The sequence below is a fragment of the Theropithecus gelada genome, chromosome 15 (genome assembly GCF_003255815.1).
Source record: "Theropithecus gelada isolate Dixy chromosome 15, Tgel_1.0, whole genome shotgun sequence".
Lineage (NCBI taxonomy): Eukaryota > Metazoa > Chordata > Mammalia > Primates > Cercopithecidae > Theropithecus > Theropithecus gelada.
The window spans coordinates 82,889,307-82,913,118 of record NC_037683.1 but is presented as its reverse complement, the minus strand read 5'-3'; the positions used below and the strand labels follow the sequence as shown (position 1 = coordinate 82,913,118).

Here is a 23,812-nt window from a genome sequence, read left to right as displayed (position 1 = left end):
ATAAAAATGTCTGCATGAATGTCTGAGCTGCTCTCCATCATACCTCCCAGCCCTGCAAAAGAAGCCCACTTTAAATTTCAGGAATAGGTTTAAGCATAATGGTTGAGATTTGATGTTGCAGACAAAGGCATTTAGGAATAAACACATTAAAGGGGGTGCAGTCATTGAAATCAGAACTGCAAGAGACGTTAGTGAGCTTTACCATTTGTTGGGAAGATGAGGAAATTGAGGTGGGAGAAGGGTGAGCAAAGGGCTTCAGATCCCACTGCTTGGGGTAGCAGAAACAAAACTTGAGTTCAGGTCTTCTGACACCAGGGGAGTCCTCTTCACCAGGCTGTGCTGGTCCTGTCGATAGGAGCGGAAGGCCAGAGCATCTCCCTTTGTTGATGGGGACGATGGGACCTGCTGCATATGGAAGGCCTGAATCCTTCGCAGATGTTCATTTCCCCAGGGAGAATCACACTCATTCCATTGCTATGCTTTGGAATCATTTCCTTAACCAGAACAGTTCCCCGGAGATGTTCCAAAACCACCGGGAGATGCCGCATGAGTGTGAATGCCAAGTCGCATGGTACATGGAGGCCACAAGCAGAGTGACAGCCATGGGGAGGCTCAAGTCCTGCAGAAAGCAGAGGAATTCAGAGCACTAGGGGAGCAGACGCTGACAGCGGGGAAATTGAGTTCCATCAAGATTCACACATTAGGAGCAGAAACTAGAACCACATCAGTGGGGAAGCCAGGGGGTGGGGAATTGTGAGGACCAGGAACCCCAAAAAACTCTTACCACGTAGGAAAGTGAACTAAAAAGATGGCCCCAATTCAAGGCTGGAATTTGGGGACGCAGATTTGTTCTGTGGCTGACCCTGTCATCTTTGTGGAGCAAGCCTTATTCACAAAAGACACACCCTCTCCGGCTGTGTATATGGGGCATTATGGTGTAGAAATACTGCACGTTTTGAATGCAGACAGACCTAGGATTGAATCTTGCTGTGTGTGAATGTGAGTAAGTCATTTAATATCTCTGAGCCTCAGTTTCCTCTTGTATAATATATTCATAGAATAATTATGGCCACCACATTAAATGAGACAGCTCCTGTCCTTTCCAGGTCAATGCCAGACAACAGTGAGTGTCCAATGACAGGTAGTTACAGTCATCTTGGTTCCATTAGTTTCATCATCAGGGTAGATTTTGATGTGCAGTGATCTTAGGGGTGTTCCTGCATGACACAGACATGCAGATGACTGACCACGGGTCAGCTGTATAGTGACTGGGCTAACAAAATTTCCCACAAGATGTCACCCTCACCCCACCCTTGCCAGCACCTGCTCCCACTGAGCACACTGGCTGCAGGTGTGACTAGTAAAGTGACATCTTTGGATGTAATCATCCGTGGAGAAATTAAGCCACCTGGATGCAGATGAGGCCATTCATTGTTCTGCAGTAGTGGTCCACACCAGTTGTTCGCAAATTGAGTGTGCACCTGAATCATCTCAGAGACTTGTCATCCACAGATTCCTGGGTCCCACCCCTAGGTTTCTGATTCAGTGGGACTTGGGTAGAGCCCAGAATCTGCACTTCTAAAAAGTGGCCAGGGGCTGCTGCTGCTGCTGCTGCTGTGGGGTTTAAGAGCCATTGGTATACACCTGCTGGCCAAGCATGGTAAAGCTGGATAACCAGAGACTAAATAGCCCCCGCCTCTCCCTCAATCTAAAGCATATTCTGTAACTCAGATACAGAAGGGGTGTTGGTCTTTTCTGCCACTCCAAGAAGCACTCTGGCTACAGATTCTGTTTGCAGTGAAATTGTCTAACACCAGTTTCACGCCTCTGCTAGGCAGGGTGCCTGAGCAAGGATCCATCATTCCAGTCCTGACCCCACAGAGCCCTTGGACAAAGCAAGCTCCATGTCTATGTCTTCATCTTTAAAATGTGCAATGTAAGTCCTGACCTCGCACTGAAAAAGATTTGGTAGACTGGTCAAGGAGTGACAGCAGTAGTGGCTGTGGAATTTGCAGAATTCTATTTATAGAATAAGAGGCAGACGATCACCCCTCATGTGTGCTTTTTGTGGATTTGTTACTGTTCTTTCCAGGTTCTCTTTCCACTTCACTCATAGAGGGCACAAACTGGACCCACTTGTGAACTGAGCAGATGCTGTCTCTGGGCGATACTGTGGGCTTAGATAGAACAGAGCTTGCCTTTTCCCTGAGTGCCTCCTCATTCCCTGGTAGCTGTTCTCCCCTGGAGGAAAAGTTACCCACCTCTCCTCCCACCCACCCTACAGTTCCCTTTGGAGGAGTGGGCCTGGGCCTGACCTTGAGCAGTTTCCCAGACAGCTGGCCGTGTAGATGGGAGTCCAGTCGGGCAGGTGCTTCCCACTGAGGGCTCTGACCCGCGCTGCCTCAGCTCTTGTAGCAGGGCCAGGGACTGCAGGGCCTCCAGCTACAACAGTGTGGTCTGTTTACCCCAGCGTGCAAACAAGATTCTCCTGCATACCATGATTTGAAAAGGGTGGGAAGGCACCTGCTATTGGTCACTCCTTCTATCCCATCTGGTAATCAGGAGTTTGTTGAGGCAGAGCAGGCACCCTGGGGAGACTGGAAAATGAACATTTGTTTCAGAGCTGAGTTCCTTTTGCCCAGCACCCTCCTCTAGGATGAAGCTGACAAGTCAGTGGTCGGGCCTGCAGGAGCAAACCTTCCCATTGCCCAGCTTAGGGCAAATGTAGCTTTGTGATGGTTTTCTAAAGATGCTTCTGAGCACACCAGGGCTTCTCTCACTGCTGTGAGTCTGATCAGGGGACAGGAGCAGGAGCCTGCGATACACCAAGGTGGAAGCTTTCTACACAGTCACTGAAACTAGTCCCTTGTTATAGTCAAAGATCAGCTTTCCCTCTGTGCTCCATTTTAATTTAGAGGGAGAGGTGTGTCATCAGGGATCATGAAACAACAGTCTGCAAGTCGTATTTCTTCCCCTTCTTTCTCCATCAACACCCATCCTGCAACCCTCCCCATTCTCCCAAGGACGCACACACTGATTGGAGTCCCTGGTTGCTGTGGGAATGTTGATAGCTGTAAAATCTCTCACTGGCAGGAAGAAGGGGAAAGAGGAGCATCAGAGACCAGAGAAAAGAGCCATGATGAATCAGGCCAGTTGCTGTGAGTTAGATGTCCTTTGTTAGAAGAGGAGTCATTGCTAGAGTTTGCCTTCCAGAAAGAAAATCCATTTCCCACTCGTATCTTTCCTGGCTGGGGGAAATAGTGTGCCTCCTTCATCTCTGAAGTCAAAAAGTACATCTGACACTTCCTCATAGTTGCGCAAGTACTTTGATCAGATCCCTTGAACCTAGTCCACTTCCCAAAAGGAAGGCATTGCCCACAGGAACCCCATCTGTGCATGGGCTGAAAGGGCTCCATCTGCACCATGTGGCATCTTCCCTGGGTAGGTGAAGCCGAGCAGTGACTGTACCAGCCCGGGCACTGAAGGCCTGCAGGCAGGCAGTGGGTCCTACGGAAAACTCAGTGTGGCTTCTTTTGCCTTTGGTGCTGCCTGCTTTTGTTTATTCTGTCTGCCTCAGTGGTCACCATACCCACTGTACTTTATTCATGTTTAAGGGCTTAAAGAATCAATCCCGAGTCAAGCTGAATATTGTGAGATGTCCTCCGGTCACCACCGTGTTAATCAGAAGACCAGACCTTCGCTACCAGCTGGGTTTCAGTGTCCAGAACGGAATTGTAAGTAGAACACCTTCCACATCCTTTTCCACAATGTTGACAAATAAAAATGTAGCCTGGCCTTTGATTTTTTTTTTTTTTTTAATTGAGATGGAGTCTTGCTCTGTCATCCAATATGGAGTACAGTGGCACGATCTCAGCTCACTGCAACCTCTGCCTCCTGGGTTCAAGGGATTCTCCTGCCTCAGCCTCCTGAGTAGCTGGGACTACAGGCATGTGCCACTCTGCCCAGCTAATTTTTGTATTTTTAGTAGAGACGGGGTTTCACCATACTGGCCAGGCTGGTCTTGAACTCCTGACCTCGTGATCTGCCTGCCTCTGTCTCCCAAAGTGCTGGTATTACAGGGCCTTTGATTTTCTTTTTTTTTTTTTTTAAGTCAGTTTGTTCCCTGAAGGAATCCATCAAGAAAAATGGATGAAGCAGGCTCAGCTCCCTCTCTGGACAGAGTCCCTTCAGCAGAGATTCCCGCCCAGAACCCAGCATTTCTGTGACATGCAGGGCTGTCCTCCTGGCTGCTAGCTTGAGAGTTTGGGATGCACCCTCCAAGAGCCTCCTCGCCTCTGGGCTGTCCACCCAGGCGGCACAGAGTCCCCGCAGAGCAGCTGACTCCCAAGCATGGGGTTGTACGGTGCAGGGGCCGGCTCAGTTCCCACAGTCACAACTGGGATTCACACAGTGTGGTGTTTGAGTGATCATTCAAACCTTGGGCTTCAGGCGAAGCCAGACGGATTACTTAAGGCCGGGAGTTCGAGACCAGCCTGGCCAACATGGCAAAACCCAGTCTCTACTAAAAATACAAAAATTAGCCAGGTGTGGTGGCAGACACCTGTAATCCCAGTTACTTAGGAGGGTGAGGCAGGAGGATCACCTGAACGCGGGAGACAAAGGTTGCAGTGAGCAGAGATTGTGCCACTGTACTCCAGCCTGGGTGACAGAGCAAGATTCTGTCTCAAAAAAAAAAGTGTCCTAGATAATTAAAATATCATTCCAAATACATTTTAAGGTTTAGAAATACGCTTGAACTTCCCATTTGGAGTTGAAATATCCAGCCCCACTTCCTGCATTCTTCGTACCTGAGTAGCCTAGTTTACCTATTAGGAGAGGACCTAGGCTGACTCTTTACAGTCTAGCTCTGAGATCATCTTTTCATTGGTTTGTACTTGTACTTGTTTGCTTTGTTCATAGTTAAATAGTATTAAAAGTTTGGATATGAACAAGGAGTTGTTAACACCTGTGGGTCCATTGGGAAAACACCTAAGGAATGTTTTGACCCCAGACTAGCTGAGAGAGCAACTGGGCCACACACTCACAGAATCACACAGCATGTTGCTGCAAGATGTCACTTGCAATCTTGTCTGCATCCACTTAAAATAAAGGTGCATGGTCTGCAATGAAAAGCCAACTTAGTAAATTCAGACCTACTCTTGGGAAAAGTTATGTTGCAGTGTGTGTGAGGTGAGGGTGGAGGGCCCATCAGCCCCGCCTGCAGCCTCGGGTCACTGTGGTGGCTGACTGTGCCATCACAAAATCCAGCCTCACTGTCGTTTCTGTGGGAAGGGAGTTTGAACAGGGGCTGCTGAATTGGGAAGCTCTAAAGGAGCCTCTCCCTCCCAGCCAGCCACACTTTGGAACACAGAGGTGGAGTTCCAGCCCCACGGTGGCTCAGGCAATTGTGACCCTAAAAACAATCTGCTGCATTAAACACTTCGGTGCTTGAGTGCTTGAGTCCCAGTCATGACTGCGGGAACTAACACTAACCTGTGTCACACAGGCTAACAGTTTGAAAACACTGGCGACTCTGCGACAGGCCCAAATGGCCCTTTTTACCCAGCCCCAGCTGGGATGAGAAGTAGTATTCAGTGTGCCGTAAAAACCAGTGATGTGCTACAGTCTCTGCGCAAGCCACATGAACAAGGTGGCCATGTGGACCAACAGCACCTATTCTTTTGTGAAAAGACACTAAGAGAGTTAAATGCCCAAAGCCTAACCATGTCAGTTTCTCCAAGAGCAGAGTGCGGGGGCGGGGCTTTCGGGAAAGACGGCCTTCCAGCCCTGCCACACTCTCTGCCGTGAGGGTAACACAGCCTTTGACTCTGGCAGATCTGCAGCCTCATGAGAGGGGGAATAGCTGAGAGAGGAGGCGTCCGTGTGGGGCACCGGATCATTGAAATCAATGGACAGAGCGTGGTGGCCACCCCCCACGAGAAGATCGTCCACATTCTCTCCAATGCTGTTGGGGAGGTAGGAGAGATCCAGGGCTGGGGGTGGTGCTGCGGGCCAGGTCTGGTGCCCCTGCCTCATATGCCCACTGTAGCCCTGAGCAGTCCTTCTGGGAAAGCTCCCTGAATTTCCAATCCTGAACACTCCCCAACAAGCAGACCTATCTGTCTCTGACCAAACGCCAAACACATTTGCAAGCGGTTGTCCGGGAGCTTCTCCATGAAATGGAATCAGGTCACCCTCAGCCTTCTCTTTCATCTGATGTGCTCACCTTCTCTTTTCAACACTCAGCTTTCTGTTGCTTTTCTGTATGGTTGCCTAAGTTGCCTCCATTTTCCCCAGTTAATCTCCCCAAATGTATTTAAAAGATTTAACTCTTAGACTCAAGTCAAATCAACAAAGTGGCCCTCCAGAGGTGTGACCCCAGTGCAGTGTGGCGTGACGCGTCAGTCATCACTGCTGCCATTCATCACTGCTGTCAGTCAGTCATTACTGCTGTCAGTCATCACTGCTGTCAGTCAGTCATCACTGCTGTCATTCATCACTGCTGTCAGTCAGTTATCACTGCTGTCAGTCATCACTGCTGTCATTCATTTATCACTGCTGTCAATCATCACTGCTGTCAGTTATCACTGCTGTCAGTCATCACTGCTGTCATTCATCACTGCTGTCAGTCATCACTGCTGTCATTCATCACTGCTGTCAGTTATCACTGCTATCAGTCATCACTGCTGTCATTCATCACTACTGTCAGTCATCACTGCTGTCATTCATTTGTCACTGCTGTCAGTCATCACTGCTGTCATTCATCACTGCTGTCAGTTATCACTGCTATCAGTCATCACTGCTGTCATTCATCACTACTGTCAGTCATCACTGCTGTCATTCATTTGTCACTGCTGTCAGTCATCACTGCTGTCATTCATTTATCACTGCTGTCAGTCAACACTGCTGTCATTCATCACTGCTGTCAGTTATCACTGCTGTCAGTCAGTCGTCATTACTGTCATTCATCACAGCTGTCAGTCATCACTGCTGTCAGTCACCGCTGCTGTCAGTCATCGCTGCTGTCAGTAATCGCTGCTGTCATCCATCACTGCTGTCAGTCATCACTGCTGTTCTAGGGCTGATTTGTCATCCTTGCCTTATCTGCCAAGAGAGGTGAGGGAGGCAGGTGCCCTAAGAAGCCTTGAGCCCTTCTCCCTCCATTTTCAGAGTTCTCGCTTTTAAAAGGGTAGGGTCTGGTGAGAGCAAGAGCATTTGACTGAGAAACAAGCCTTGCCTGGTTTTTGTTGTTCATTTCTGTCACCCCTAAGCTTTTGAGAAAGTCAGTGGATCCCACCCTTCCTGGAGGCCACCCTGGGTCAGGTCCCTGGTGGTGGCTGGGCAGTAGGGGGGTATCTGCAAAGCCCTCTATGCGAGAAGCACTGCCTCTCTCACCGGCCCTGGGCAGTGCCCATGCAGCCAGCCCCCAGCCTCAGCCCCCACTAAAGTGTGTTCTGTACCCTTAGATTCACATGAAGACAATGCCAGCCGCCATGTACAGGCTGCTGACGGCCCAGGAGCAGCCCGTTTACATCTGACCGCGGCCGCACGTGGTGGCATGCATGGAGGACTCTCCTCATCGTGGTTGTGTTTCTCGTGCTGCATCCCTGTGTCCACTGAGACATTCCCCTCTCGCGCCCAGCATTCGGTTTTACACAGGAAGAGAAGAATCCGCAAGGACCTCTTTACTCTCTCCGATTTGCTTTTTTTTTTTTTTTTTTTTTAAATACCAGGGAAGGTTCGTATGCACTCCCTTGAGGATGGAGAGCAGCCAGCATCCACCTGGTACCGACCCAGGACCATCCTGGAGGGCCTTCTGGGTGTGTCCAGGGGTGAGCTGTCACTGCCTGAGGGGGAATCCTCCCTTCCCAAGAGGTGCAGACCTCTTAGAAGGAGCTCCCAGGGCAGTGAAGCAGCTGATTCAGCAGTGCCTAAAACCCAGTTGCTGATCTCTGCTCTCTGAGTTTATCTGTGGGAATGTGGTAGTACCCAGGGCCAGCCCACGTCATTAAGGTTATGCACTGCCTGCCTTGTAGTTGGGGCACCATACATTATTTCCTCCCAGAATCTCTGAGCCAACCTTAAACCTCTTCTATTGCTAGTTTTAATTTCAACGTATGTGTGTTTTCTAACACGAGCCTTCTGACCCCAGGATAAAAGGGGAAATAACTGCCTTGGGCAAGGACACCATAGTGTCACAGAGAGCTTGGCAATTCATGGGGCATCTGAACTTTGCCAGGTTGTCCTGAAGTTATCAACCATTAGATAAACACAGGCAGGTACTGTCTGCTTCTCTCTCTGTATCTCTCACACACACAGTCCCATTTGCATATCACCCTTCCCTGCTCCCACCACCAATGAGACAAGGTGAAGATTAGGCACACAGATCCCCTGGAAACCCACCTCTCTGGGAGGCCCCTTCCCTGGCAGGTGGCCAGGAGGGTGGGGGCTGCTCAGCCTCATCCTGAGAGACCTGCCCTCTCTGCGGCTGAGGCCCAGCCCCTCCAGCACCACCTTGGTTTAAGCATCCTCCTCCTGGACTGCCCTTCCTGCCGAACACACATCCCAGGGGTCTGGGAAGGAGGGACTGTTCCCCAGAAGGCGAGCTCCAGGTACAATTGTCCTCTTGTTTCCTGGCCCAAGGCAAGACCAGCTTTCTTTGCTCAGGGCCACTAGGCAGCATGTGATATTGGAAAGGCCAGAATAGTACATAAGCCACAAAATTAAGGGGACAATAGCAACCTCAAGTTATGCCTCAGAATCCCCAGATGTGGCCCATAAACACCCTCTTGCTGCCTTGTGGGCCTGAGAGCATTTTCAGCTGGTATGGAATGTTCCGTGTTTTCATCAGGTGCCTCATATTTATGGCTTCCGTCTCAGTTCAGTGTAGATGTTTTAGTAATATTATAATTCTGAGCCAGTTTTCACTTGGTCCAAAGAGCATTTTGTTTTCATGTGAGGTGTGATTTGGCTTTGCTTTTGTTTTGTTTCATTCATGACCTCAGTAGAGACAGGGGAAGAGAAACTAATATATTTTGTAATTAATATAGTCCCTGTTCTCTGCATCCAGGATATTTATGTTGTGTCTACGGAAATAGGAACTCAGTGAGCAAATGTTGGATAGCATGTATTTATAGAGAGAATGGAGGGATTCTAAGGAGGGAGAAAAGTGACTATAACAAGATTAGGGACAAGAGACTTCAACCAGAGAGCTCTGTGATCAGCTCCCCGAGATCTCTATACCTTCAGAGTTTTCTGCTTAGAATCAGGGAAGCGCAATGCTTGAAAGGAATGAGCAGCGGAGCTCTCAGTTTCACTGTACTACAAAGGAGCCCTAAGGAAGGGAGGCCGCTGGCTGCCCAGGGGCCCTGTGGGGAAAGGGGCTTCTGCCATTGCAGAGAGTGGCACGGGGTGGGGCCAGGGACTCTGGGATGGGCCATAAAGCTCCCCAGGACTTCTTTGAAGGGTGCTTTACAGAAAGTTGCTTGGAGACCAGCCCCAAGGTCAACCCACCACAAACGTGAGGACCAGGAAGGAACCATGGCCTGGGTTCTCCATTTGCTGTAGAGTATCTGGTGATACAATGAGACACTAAAGAGTCACCAGCCAGTTCATCTTTCCTCTGCCAATAAGAGTGGATAGAACAGGAATGAAGTGTTACTGGTGGCATTTCAGGCATCAGGAGCCTTGGAAAATCATTGCAGGGGCTCATGCCTGTCTGTCCCCAGGCACCTGGGCAGCACCACAGAGGCCCGCCCACGATTGGCCAGGGGACAGAACTCCAGTAGTGCGTCCCTGTACAACCTGCACATAACAGTTACCTATCTTCACCTCAAGGAGAGAATATACTTTCTATTCCTATTGCACAAAAACCTTGTAAACTTTGAGAGGTGCTGAAAAAGCCAATTCTGCAAGCTCTCCTGGAGAACTGACATTGTAACATAAGAGTGAGATGATTTGTCCACCACATTCTTTTGTGTTAATCCAGGTGTGTCTTCACACCCAGTGAGTGGAAGTTGCTGGAGCTCGGAACAGGTCCATCCAACTGAAGTGGGTTCTTTTTCCCGCTACCACTGGGGCAAGGGAGTGAGCCTAGATATGGTCACCCCAGCAGCCAGAGTCTTAAAAGTGAGTCGCTAGATTTTTTGAAAGTCCCAAGAGAAGTGGTGGTCTTCCCTTCTGTCATCCCGGTATATATAGTTATATATGTAAATATCTAAATACCCCGTGTAACGGGAAGGCTATGTACAGAGCAGCCTTCCCAAATGCTGCGAGGGCACAGAGCCGCTGTGGCTGCTCCACCAGGATGTGCTGGTGGCTCAGCTTTGGGGATGGACTCCCACATTCACCTCCCCCTCCTGGTCCAGGCAGAGGCACCAGAACCCACCCTGCCTCTTCTCCAGTGTGAGCATTTCAGGGAGCCACCATCAGCCTTGGGTTCACGAGAGGGAGAAACCCCCAAAGACCAATGCCTGGAGCCCACTTCTCCAGCAACACCTTCCCTCGCCAGAGCAGGCTCCTAGGAGCGCATTGCAGGGGCGCCGGGTCCCTGTGCACGGGTTTGCTTTCTGAACATTGCCCATCAACACCGCCTTCAGGGAGTCCCAGAGTAACCTACTACCTCCCCCATCGCTCCTCTGCCCCCCTCACCCTGTGGGCACCAACACCTCCCGCACACGGATGAAAACCATCTACAGAGCCCTTCCTGGGTCCCTCGACCCAGTGGTGTAGCCGTTACCAATGTTTACAACCAGGGGCCGCCCCTCCTTAGATGTGTTGACTCACATTCACAGGCCGCCTGTTGGTTTGAGTTTCATGTCTGTCTCCTTCCCTGGCCTGGGTCGACTTGAGCACACAACTCGATCTTTCTTCCCCTCCATCAAGGCAGTGTGTGAGGACTGTGTGGGAATGACATTTCTTGTACATACTTAGCACAGCACCTAGAGTATGAACTTGTACTATTGTTCTGTAAAGAGGGTGAAATAGAGCTTATTGTAAAGCGTCGGGAGAAGTATAGTATTGTATTTGTAACAATATCGTTCTTTGTATACACAAAACTCAATGATCTATATATAAATATAAATAAATATATAAATAAAATATATCTACACGTGAGCCTGGAATGTGGACACCGCACACCCACTGAATGTACTTCCTCGACAGTCTGGTCACTGGTCCCTCCCTCCCTCCTCTGTACCGTGGCCACAGTCATCCGGTTTGGGGTTGTGATGTATTTTACTGTGCTATCTTCCTTTATTTAACTGAACGCTAATGTCTGTATAAGAGTTGCTGCAACAATAAACAAGAACTTCACCTCTTGGCCTGGCCAAGTGTCTTCTTCTTGCAGGGAAGGCACAGGATTGTGTGATGAGTTTGTCTTTTCCCTAACAGACTAGCTCCTACCCACCCTACAGGTGCCCAGAGCCCAGGAGTTCTCTAAATGAGCTTTTCCAGTTCTGTGGAACTGACTTGGTTTTAGACAAGAAAGGCTGTGTTCTCCTGTCCCAGCTGATCCTCCAGTCCTGTGGGTCTCCTTCAAACGCACTGAACTGGAGAAAGAGAAATTCTCTGGATTTCATACTTGACATCCTCCGTGAGGGTAGGAAAACAGGAATTAATTCTCCCCCACCTCAGTCATCTCCCATAAGGGAGGTGCCTTTTTGTAAGGGACTAAGACCTAAGTGGACAGTGGAAAACAGCGCCCTGAGAGGCCCACGTGTGAGAAGGTTCTGGAAGGTTTCCTCCTGGTGCTCTTTGGAAATTCATGTTTTTAAGGTTGCCAGGCATGCCCTCCCTGCTGCCAGGAGCATGCTGGGGGCCCTGGACTCCCCAACACAGAGTGTCCAGCCCTGTTCCAAAGCAGACTGCTCATCAGCTTTTTCTTTGCATACGCCCCTCCCCCATATTCCCTGCAAAGCCTGTTGCAGCCCCATCAGGTCCGTAGCTGCTGAAAGCCCTGAACATGGAGGCAGGGCCTTGTCCCAAGGGTCCTGTGGCCTGGCCCCGAGGAACCCCTTCTCCATCCTTCTCACAGCAAGCAGAGTGTCCCACCACCGACATGGCTGCTGTTGGATCAAGTGGGAAGAAAGCACCTTAAACTGGTGTCAGGGGAAGTCACAGTTTGGAGAATGACAGCTAGTCCTTATGGCACCTTCCACGTGCCAAGCGTCCTGCAGAGATGAACTTAGTAACTCCCCACAACACCTCTAAGTGGTAGAAGCTTTTCCTGTATTATCATTGTCTCCATTTTATACAGGAAGAAACAGGCACAGAGGGTTCAAGCACTTACGCTCAGCTTTCCGACGACTCCCACCTGCATCCACCTGGGACGGGCTTGTCATCGCACACGGATGAACTCGGCGTTAGATTGTTTTGGTCTCTTTTGATTCTTAAAATGTTTTTCTTCCAGGTTTTCTTCCATTGATTTGCTAACCACAATCTCTCATTCAAATCAGGCTGCCCCATTTCCCCATCCCCAGACTGGAAGTGAGCACTGCCCTGGGAGAGCAGGGCTTGCACTCAGCTCCCTCCCTCCCTGTCTCCGTCTTTGGGTCCCTTTATGGAAAGGGGCATGGGCAGGAGGTGCACAGAGGTTCCCCTACATTAGGAGTTGCCCTTGGGAAGGTCACAGGCCTCGCCTTGCTGTTTCATTCTGCTGATCTAGTTCACTGACCAGGAGATCAATGAAGACAAACGGCAGCAATTGGGCGTTTGGGGTCCCTGAGCCCTGGGCCCCATCTTCCAGCTGACCCCTTGGAGACTCTAAAGCAGCAGTCTCCACCCTTTTTGGCACCAGGGACCAGTTTCGTGGAAGACAGTTTTTCCAGAGACTGGGTGCCAGGGAGGTGATGGTTTGGGGATGATTCAAGCACATTATATTTATTGTGCACTTTATTTCTATGATGGTTATATTGTAATATATAGTGTTCTGTAGTGAACTGTATAATTCAGTGGGAGCCCTGAACTTGTTTTCCTGCAACTCGGTGGTCCCATCTAGGGTTGATGGGAGACAGTGACAGATCATCAGGCATTAGATTCTCATAAGAAGCATGCAGCCGAGATCCCTCGCATGCACAGTTCACGATAGGGTTCGCACTCCTATGAGAATCTACTGCTGTTGCTGATCTGACAGGAGGCGGAGCTCAGGCGGTAATGTGAGCCAGCAATGGCGAGTGGCTGTAAATACAGATGAAACTTCGCTCACTTGTTACTCGCCTCCTGCTGTGTGGCACAGTTTGTAACAGGCCACACACTGGTACCAATCTGCGCACGCCTCTAAAGTGCACACCTCTTCCACCCAGGTTGTTGTGTCCCCAGCCGCCTGCAGCCGCCATCTCCCCAGCCGGCAAGCTCCTGCAGCATCCAGCAACCATCCTCCTCACCCTCAGAGGAAGGGAGGCACACCCCTGGTTGTCTCTCCCCTGCCCATCCTGGAGCCACTGCTTTCTATTATCTCTCTCACCACCCACAGCGCCGCACCTTCTGCTGGTCCGGTCCCTCAGCCACACGTAGATAAGATGGTCACCAATGCCCAGTTCAGTGTGTGGAGAGGCAAGTGGAGGGCATGGGCCCCCAGCCTTTACAGTGATGCTCTTGGGGTTCACCTCCCTTGACTTGAGGTCAATCTTCCCTTGCCTCCCAGAGTGGAGAGGCGAGAAAGTAGCTCCTTTCCTGAATTCTGCACCCATCCCCCGCCAATGACAACACCCCTCTCACTTCACCAGGATGAAGCGGGGAAGGCAGCTGGTGGAAGGGTCTAGTCTGAACTGGCACCTCTCAGCAAGCTCCCTGGAAGTGCGTCTGTCCCACAGGAGACCACAGTCCCCTGATGGATGGTGTCTGCCTGTGTGGGTGGGGTCTGCCCCCATGGGCAAGGTTGCTCCTACCATAGACTATATCTTAGCTTCCGCCTCTCTGCTTTAATCTTAGATGAAATTGCAGAACTAGAGAAAAACACCCACTCAACCATCTTGATGCACATAGAACCACTTTATTTAGGTCTTTCTTCTATAATTTTTGATTAAACTCTGATCCTCAGAGTTCCTTAAACCCTCTGAGCTTGTTTCCTCATCTGCAAACTAGTATCTGTCTCAGGGAGACTGTGTGAGGATAAGCTAACACATAGGAAGCTTTCAGAATGTGCATGGCACATAGAGGTTGCTGAGGAAGTACTGGCCGTTCCTGGGGCCCAGCAGGTCCAGGTCCTCATAAGCTTCCTGGAATTTCCCGATCCCCTGGGTACACCAACAGGAGCCACAACTCAAGAGGCTCCGCACGCACTTACATGGCTTAGTGCGGGTCGCCCCCAAACACCCGAAGTCCTAAACTACTGATGTACTGAATTTCATCTAAATGCAGATTTTAGTCCCTGGGAAAAACTTCTGGATGCTAATGCATACTTTTTTAAAAGTTAAAAAACACAACTCCCATAACAAAGACGGAATGAACACATATCAGAGATTTATTAATCATTAATGAGGAAACAAGTAAGATGGCAAAGCTGGTCCAAAAAGCATTTGGAGGACCTAAGTATTTATAGACATTTTAAAAGAACCTTAGAATAAAATTACTAGGTTAGAAGTAAAACTGGTTGCGACTGGGCATGGTGGCTCACACCTGTAATCCCAGAACTTTGGGAGGCCGAGGCGGGTGGATCATCTGAGGTCACGAGATTGAAACCAGCCTGGCCAATGTGGTGAAACCCCACCTCTACTAAAAACACAAAAATTAGTCGGGCATAGTGGTGGGCATCTGTAATCCCAGCTACTTGGGAGGCTGAGGCATGAGAATCGCTTGAACCCGGGAGGTAGAAGTGGCAGTGAGCTGAGACTGTACCACTGCACTACAGCCTGGGTGACAGAGCGAGACTCCATCTCAAAAATAAAATAAAAATAAAATAAAATAAAATAAAACTGGCTAATGTCCTTAAGGCAATACAATTATAACCTTTAGGGTTATCTTTCTACCAAATAGAAATCATTTGCATCTCTAGTTGCAGGCAGGAGGAGGGCAGTTGGATGGTAATTAGTGCTCTGCAGACAAAATAAAGCATGGACACTGCACTCCAGCCTGGGCAACAGAGCGAGACCCTATCTAAAATAAAATAAAATGGAAAAAGAATTGAAAGCAGGGGCCAGGTGTGATCGCTCATGCCTGTGATCTCAGCACTTTGGGAGGCCAAGACAAGAGGATCATTTGAGCTCAGGAGTTCCAGACCAGTCTAGGCAACATAGCGAAACGCTGTCTCTACAAAAAAATAAAATAAAATTAGCTAGACGTGGTGGTGCAAGTCTGGAGTCCCAGCTACTCAGGAAGCTGAATTGGGAGGATTGCTTAGGCCTTGGGAGGTTGAGGTTGCAGTGAGTCAAGATTGTGTCACTGCAATCCAGGCTGGGCAACAGACTGAGACCTTGTCTCAAAAAGAAATAATAATAACAATAATTGAAATCAGGAGCTCCAACAGGTATTTGTACACCCCTATTTATGGTAGCATTATTCACAACAGCCAAAAACAGAAGCAGCCCAAGTGTCCCTCGATGAGTGGCCAGCACGACATAGTACAGGCACACAGTGGGGTATTATTCATTCAGCCTTAAAAAGGAAGGAAATTCGGGCACATGCTAGCATAAGGGTTTATCGCTACTGGAAGGACACTATGTTAAGTGAAAAAAGCCAGCCACAAGAAGATAAATATTGTATGATTCCACTTACATGAGATACCTAATGTAGTCAAATTCTTACAGACAGAAAGTAGAGAAGTGGTTGCCAGGGGCCAAGGGGAGGAGGAAATGAGGAGTTATTGTTAAACAGGTGCAGAACTCCAGTTTTGCCAGAAAAAAAAGAGCCCTGCAGACTGATTACACAGCAATGTGAATGTCCTTTACACTACTGAATTATGCACTTAAAAATAGCTAAGATGGGAAAATTTATGTTATATGCATTCAACTATATTTTTATTTTTAAAATTAATAGTTAAAATAGTACTTTTTATGTTGTGGTATATTTTACCACAGTTTTTTAAAGACGTTTTTAACTAAAGCATAGAATGAGTTTGGGGGTGGCTATTTTATGTAGGTTGGTTAGGAAGCCCTCATGAAGAAGAAGTGAGGGAGGGCCCTGTGGATGCCTTAGGGATGTGTGTTCCAAGCTAAACGGACAGCAAGGACAAAGGCCCTGAGGCCAGGCCTTTCGGGCAGGGCATGGAGGTGGCCCTAGGAGCTAAGAAAGGAGAATTCAAGTGGCTGAAGATGCAGCCAGAAGGCAGAGGGTGGTGGTGGGAGATATAGGTGGTTATAGGAGCTTTGGTGCTCTACACACACACACACACACACACACACACACACACACTCTCTCTCTCTCTCTCTCTCACATATACTTAATTGCTAATTGCTTCCACACAACTTTATCACAGTCAACTCACACTCCACCTCCTCTGAGCCCTCCCCACTAGACACCCGCTTCAGGAACCAAGTTGGTAAGAGCTATGATTTAGCGCCCTCTGGTGGAATTACATGAGAAGTGCCAAATCCAGATAACTGCCAAGATTCCCAGGCGATTGAGTGAAGGAGGAGCCTTGGCCACCCATCACAGGCCCCTTGTTTTCCAGATAAGGAAACTAAAGACCCCAACAGGGGTAGGACTTGCTGGAGACTACACAATGAGCGGACAGCTAGAACCTCACTCCCTGGCTCCCAGGCTAATGCTCCTTTGTATGATCCCAGCTGCTGACAGACAACAGTGCAGACCTCATCTTCCTACCCGCCAGACGCAAGAGGCCCTGGAGACAGGCTGAGCGCACTGCTGTGACCCCAGTTCTCAGGCCAGCTCCAGAGTCTTTGTGACAGTGGCGCGGCAAGCAGCATAGATAACTGCTGCCCCCTAGTCCCTTCGTCCAGCTGGGTAGAAACCATTCCTGGAAGGCTGAGGCTACCACTGCAGGAAGTGGGAGGTGGGAAGCAGGAAACACAACCTCATTCCTACCCTGGACGCCCTTCTCCGGGGCGCACGCCACATTCTGCTCCTATTGTCAATCTCAGACATAGCACAACTGACCAGCTGCTTACTACCTTAACCACCTCTTTCCCCTCCGCTAATTGCAGTTTCTTATGGGCAGAAGCCAAATCTTCCTTGGCTTTCTAGTCACTGTGGGTTATAATTAGAAGAGGAGTCACAGACCGGGGTTCAAATTACAGCTTTCCTACCGATTGTCACTGTGTGATCTTGGCAAGCTACTCAACCACTCTGTGCCTCCAGTTCTTCACCTATGCAATGGGCACAGCCTGGCTCAGTTGTTCTAACCATTAGTGACTCTGTCCTTGAGTATTTAGCATGTGCAGTAGACACAGTCATTGCGTACAAGGTACAGAACTAGTCCTGGAGGGGAAAGGTCCGGGAGTTCTTCTCAGAGCAAGTGAGGTCTGTGCAGGGTTTTGAATATGCTACAGGAGCTTTCCAGGTCCCAGGATTGAAAAACAGCTTTCCATGCAGAGGCAACGAAACCTGGAACAACAGGGTGAGGAGATCCCCACCTAGCACAGAAGCATCAAGCAAGCATGGTGGCATTCCATCAAGTTAACTAGGCTAGAACTTTGTTTTCCAGACTTCCCTCCCTGTATGATTCCAAATGAGGGCTGTAGGAGAGGTTTAGGTGAGATTTGGAGGCCAGATAGGAAGCATCAGCCAAAATGCACTGTGGGTCCCCGCAGCGCCAGGGGCTGGCGCAGCTCATACACGTTGTTGCTGGTCTGCTGGCTTGCACCTGGGAGCAGGGGGCAGGGAGAGGGGTGATTTGGCCGTGGGGAGCACAGCCAACCCACAGTTTGACAGGAAAGGTAGGCTAGAGTTAGACGCGGGGCCCAAGGGAGCAAGTCCTTTTTCAGTTCCATTTTATTCTATTTTATTTCACTCTTGACTAAAGAAGAGCTCTGGGTGATGGCAGCTGGAAACTGCTGTTCATTGCTCTCTTGCATTCTCACCCTTCAGCCTTCCTTCCAAGAAAGGAGCTTCGGAGCACTGCTTGGTGCCAGCCACGGTGCTGGGAGCTGCGGATGCAAGGCGCGTGTCGATCGTTCCAGGGCTGTTAGCCACGATGATTCTAGAAGGCTCGGTGGCCCACGTCCTAGTCTGGTGTCCCCACAGGCTACTGGGACTCGCCCTGCTTGGAGGTGGACGAGGCGTTTCTCTGGCCCTGGCTCTCCTGGCCTTCTCCAGCCCAATGTGTGACCCGCTACAGCCACCTGGTGGGCCGCAGGGGAATACAGCAACGATTTCAATAAGCCCCTTATTGAACGTCGGCCAGGACGTCGGCCCTGCCGGGAAAGGAGTCTGGGGCCTGGAATGGTCTAGATTCCCTCCCCCGGGACTTCCCAGTCCCCTTCCCCCTCCATCCTCAGTTCCCTTTAGTAATAGAGAAAGCTGTGGTCTCTCGGCTGATCTACAGTAGGCGAGGGTGGGCGTGGAATAAGACGCCCGCTTCGGCTGCTTTACTCCTCAGGTTATTTCCATTCGAAAATTAATTAGGCAGGGAGGAGACTTCAGGCTAGAGCCCAGAGGCAGAGAGGGAAGCGTCCACCGACCCCACCCCGCGTTCCAGAACGTTCCCTCCAGCACAGCGGCTCCCACTAGCTGGGATCCTGGAGGTCCCAGCCAATCCGTTGGGGGGTCGCGTTTTTCCCGGCCTGGGACGCGTTTTTCGCGGCCTGCACCAGAAGCGGGGAGGGCCCCGGGAGACACGAGCACAGCTCGCCCGAGTGGCGCGTGGAGTCAGCCTGCAGCCGCCTCTCCGGTGGGCGCTGGATCCCCAGAAGCCCCCAGGGGAAAACGGTCTGCGCCCCTTGGACCCGCGCCTTTGCCAACAGAACCGGAACTGCCACGGCGGCTAGGAGAATGTCTTGGACAATGATAATGTCATGGACAACGTCCAGGCCACACAGGCCATAAACCACCACGGGAGCAGCCAGCGCCCGGTGAGTAGCGCCGCCCCCCAGCGCCCCAGGAGGTGGGAACCGCGCTGGAACCATCTAGCCAAGCGCGGCACCTTCACAGCGAGATCTGACGGCCCTAGTGGCCCCCATCCTCCTGTCGGCTGGAGACCAGACCCTGGTTACCACCACCTCCCCGCAATTTCTAGTCTCTAAATTATGCTGTCCCCGAAAACAAAGTAACCAAGAAATAATGTGAAAATGTACCAAGAGAGTTTACTATTGAAAGAAGTCTAGCCATCAAATATATGCCTTTCACTAAGCGATGAGTAAATCTGATGGTCTTTTTGTGGTAAATAGAATGTTTGGGTTCTTAGATTATGGTCATTCAGTCAGTCAGCAAACATCTGACTGCGGTTAATTCTGTGCCGGGAGCTGAGAAGACCTCACTGAACAAAATCTCTGCTTTCCTGCTACTTATATTCCAGCGAGGGAAACAAAAAAATCAAGTTAAATAAGTAAAAGAGATCGTTGTATTAAGTTGTGCAAAGAGAAAAAAAATAAGCAGGGAAAAGAAAGAGTTCTAGAGGGATTATTTGGAGAGGGTGGCCAGAAAAGGCCTCACTGAAAAGGGTACATTGGAGTCAAGACTTGAAGGAGTTGAGAGGGCAATACAGGCAGGCGGCCGGCAGGTACAAAGGTCCTGAGGCAAGAACTCCTAGGCCTGTTCCAGGAAGTGAGAGCAGAGGGAGGGAGGGTGAGAGGGAGAGGGAAAGAGGCCCTGAACTGAGAGAGAACCCTAGGAAGGGTGGGAAAGTTGATGCTATGAAGTGACTCTAAGGATACTGGTGTTTATGCTAAGCAAGATGGGAGCCACTGGGGGGCAGTGAGCAGAGGAGGATGTGATCTGACTTGTTTTAACAGGACTGCTCGGGCAGCTGCACTGAGGAGGGCTGAAGAGGTGAGGCTGAATTGAACTTTGACTCTTGCGTCTCTCTCACACCCAATTAGAGAGCAAGTTCTGCCCCCTGCTTCCAAAGTAGTTAGTCCTCTGCTCGAAATCGGCTTCTTCAGGCCACCGTTCTCCATCATATTGGGCAGATCCTTATTTTAAATCAATTTTCTATCTTTATTTAGAAACAATTTTTCTGACTGTAAAACAAACGCATATTCACATGAAAATTGACAAAAATTTAGAAACGTGGTAAAAAGGGAAAAAGCAATCTTTGAGTAAAGAAGGTGGTGGCTTGTTCTGAGGAGGACACAGTGGAGATCATGAGACATGGTCAGAACCAAACGTCAATCTTTACATATAATTTCAATATCCGGAGAGAATCACTGTGGTCTTTCAATATATTTCCATTTAAACTGTGTGGACCATGTGTATTTCCCAGGCATCTGCCAATACGCCTGGCTAATTTTTGTATTTTTAGTAGAGACGGGGTTTCACCATGTTGGCCAGGCTGGTCTCAAACTCCTGACCTCAAGTGATCCACCCACCTTGGCCTCCCAAAGTGCTTGGATTACAGGCATGAGCCACCACACCTGGCCTAAAAACATTTTTAATAGCAATATATTATGCTATCTTATATACAGTTTTGTTTTTTTTTTTTTTTTTTGAGACCGAGTCTCACTCTGTGGTCCAGGCTGGAGTGCAGTGGCACAATCTTGGCTCACTGCAACCTCCACCTCCTGGGTTCAAGCGACTCTCGTGCCTCAGCCTCTCGAGTAGCTGGGATTACAGGCTTGTGCCACCACTCCCAGCTAATTTTTGCTTATATACAACTATTTAAAATGTTAATGCAAAATAATTTATTCTTCTTACTGGGTATTAGGCCTACTTCCATTTTTTTCTTGCTATTTTAAATTCTAAATCTTTCTTTTTTTTCTATTATTATTATTATTATACTTTAAGTTCTAGGGTACATGTGCATAACGTGCGGGTTTGTTACATATGTATACTTGTGCCATGTTGGTGTGCTGCACCCATCAACTCGCCAGCACCCATCAACTCATCATTTACATCAGGTATAACTCCCAGTGCAATCCCTCCCCCCTCCCCCCTCCCCATGATAGGCCCTGGTGTGTGATGTTCCCCTTCCCGAGTCCAAGTGATCTCATTGTTCAGTTCCCACCTATGAGTGAGAACATGCGGTGTTTGGTTTTCTGTTCTCGCGATAGTTTGCTGAGAATGATGGTTTCCAGCTGCATCCATGTCCCTACAAAGGACACAAACTCATCCTTTTTTGTGGCTGCATAGTATTCCATGGTGTACATGTGCCACATTTTCTTAATCCAGTCTGTCACTGATGGACATTTGGGTTGATTCCAAGTCTTTGCTATTGTGAATAGTGCCGCAGTAAACATACATGTGCATGTGTCTTTATAGCAGCATGATTTACAATCCTTTGGGTATATACCCAGTAATGGGATGGCTGGGTCATATGGTACTTCTAGTTCTAGATCCTTGAGGAATCGCCATACTGTTTTCCATAATGGTTGAACTAGATTACAGTCCCACCAACAATGTAAAAGTGTTCCTGTTTCTCCATATCCTCTCCAGCACCTGTTGTTTCCTGACTTTTTAATGATTGCCATTCTAACTGGTGTGATGGTATCTCATTGTGGTTTTGATTTGCATTTCTCTGATGGCCAGTGATGATGAGCATTTTTTCATGTGTCTGTTGGCTGTATGAATGTCTTCTTTTGAAAAATGTCTGTTCATATCCTTTGCCCACTTTTCAATGGGGTTGTTTGTTTTTTTCTTGTAGATTTGTTTGAGTTCTTTGTAGGTTCTGGATATTAGTCCTTTGTCAGATGAGTAGATTGCAAAAATTTTCTCCCATTCTGCAGGTTGCCTGTTCACTCTGATGGTAGTTTCTTTTGCTGTGCAGAAGCTCTTTAGTTTAATTAGATCCCATTTGTCAATTTTGGCTTTTGTTGCCATTGCTTTTGGTGTTTTAGACATGAAGTCCTTGCCCATGCCTATGTCCTGAATGGTATTACCTAGGTTTTCTTCTAGGGTTTTTATGGTATTAGGTCTTACATTTAAGTCTCTAATCCATCTTGAATTAATTTTTGTATAAGGAGTAAGGAAAGGATCCAGTTTCAGCTTTCTACTTATGGCTAGCCAATTTTCCCAGCACCATTTATTAAATAGGGAATCCTTTCCCCATTTCTTGTTTCTCTCAGGTTTGTCAAAGATCAGATGGCTGTAGATGTGTGGTATTATTTCTGAGGACTCTGTTCTGTTCCATTGGTCTATATCTCTGTTTTGGTACCAGTACCATGCTGTTTTGGTTACTGTAGCCTTGTAGTATAGTTTGAAGTCAGGTAGCGTGATGCCTCCAGCTTTGTTCTTTTGACTTAGGATTGTCTTGGCAACGCGGGCTCTTTTTTGGTTCCATATGAACTTTAAAGCAGTTTTTTCCAATTCTGTGAAGAAACTCATTGGTAGCTTGATGGGGATGGCATTGAATCTATAAATTACCTTGGGCAGTATGGCCATTTTCATGATATTGATTCTTCCTATTCATGAGCATGGTATGTTCTTCCATTTGTTTGTGTCCTCTTTTATTTCACTGAGCAGTGGTTTGTAGTTCTCCTTGAAGAGGTCCTTTACATCCCTTATAAGTTGGATTCCTAGGTATTTTATTCTCTTTGAAGCAATTGTGAATGGAAGTTCATTCATGATTTGGCTCTGTTTGTCTGTTACTGGTGTATAAGAATGCTTGTGATTTTTGCACATTTATTTTGTATCCTGAGACTTTGCTGAAGTTGCTTATCAGCTTAAGGAGATTTTGGGCTGAGACAATGGGGTTTTCTAAGTATACAATCATGTCATCTGCAAACAGGGACAATTTGACTTCTTCTTTTCCTAACTGAATACCCTTTATTTCTTTCTCTTGCCTGATTGCCCTAGCCAGAACTTCCAACACTATGTTGAATAAGAGTGGTGAGAGAGGGCATCCCTGTCTTGTGCCAGTTTTCAAAGGGAATTTTTCCAGTTTTTGCCCATTCAGTATGATATTGGCTGTGGGTTTGTCATAAATAGCTCTTATTATTTTGAGATACGTTCCATCAATACCGAATTTATTGAGCGTTTTTAGCATGAAGGGCTGTTGAATTTTGTCAAAGGCCTTTTCTGCATCTATTGAGATAATCATGTGGTTTTTGTCTTTGGTTCTGTTTATATGCTGGATTACGTTTACTGATTTGCATATGTTGAACCAGCCTTGCATCCCAGGGATGAAGCCCACTTGATCATGGTGGATAAGCTTTTTGATGTGCTGCTGGATCTGGTTTGCCAGTATTTTATTGAGGATTTTTGCATCGATGTTCATCAGGGATATTGGTCTAAAATTCTCTTTTTTGTGTGTGTCTCTGCCAGGCTTTGGTATCAGGATGATGTTGGCCTCATAAAATGAGTTAGGGAGGATTCTCTCTTTTTCTATTGATTGGAATAGTTTCAGAAGGAATGGTACCAGCTCCTCCTTGTACCTCTGGTAGAATTCAGCTGTGAATCCATCTGGTCCTGGACTTTTTTTGGTTGGTAGGCTATTAATTATTGCCTCAATTTCAGAGCCTGCTATTGGTCTATTCAGGAATTCAGCTTCTTCCTGTTTTAGTCTTGGGAGAGTGTAAGTGTCCAGGAAATTATCCATTTCTTCTAGATTTTCTAGTTTATTTGCGTAGAGGTGTTTATAGTATTCTCTGATGGTAGTTTGTATTTCTGTGGGGTCAGTGGTGTTGTCCCCTTTATCATTTTTTATTGCATCTATTTGATTCTTCTCTCTTTTCTTCTTTATTAGTCTTGCTAGCAGTCTATCAATTTTGTTGATCTTTTCAAAAAAACCAACTCCTGGATTCATTGATTTTTTTTGGAGGGTTGT

The 23,812-nt window shown here is 48.2% G+C and overlaps 1 protein-coding gene across 1 annotated transcript in view; it reads left to right on the top strand.

Annotated features, from left to right (window-relative positions):
- Window positions 1-11,320, top strand: part of APBA1 (amyloid beta precursor protein binding family A member 1) — a 225,905-nt gene extending 214,585 nt beyond the window's left edge. Inside the window, exons 11-13 of the mRNA XM_025360610.1 lie at window positions 3,615-3,734; window positions 5,836-5,976; window positions 7,467-11,320. Coding sequence (XP_025216395.1) covers window positions 3,615-3,734; window positions 5,836-5,976; window positions 7,467-7,538 — 333 coding nt within the window. The 3' untranslated portion in view covers window positions 7,539-11,320. The remainder of the gene's footprint in view (window positions 1-3,614; window positions 3,735-5,835; window positions 5,977-7,466) is intronic.
- Window positions 11,321-23,812: the final 12,492 nt, after the last annotated feature.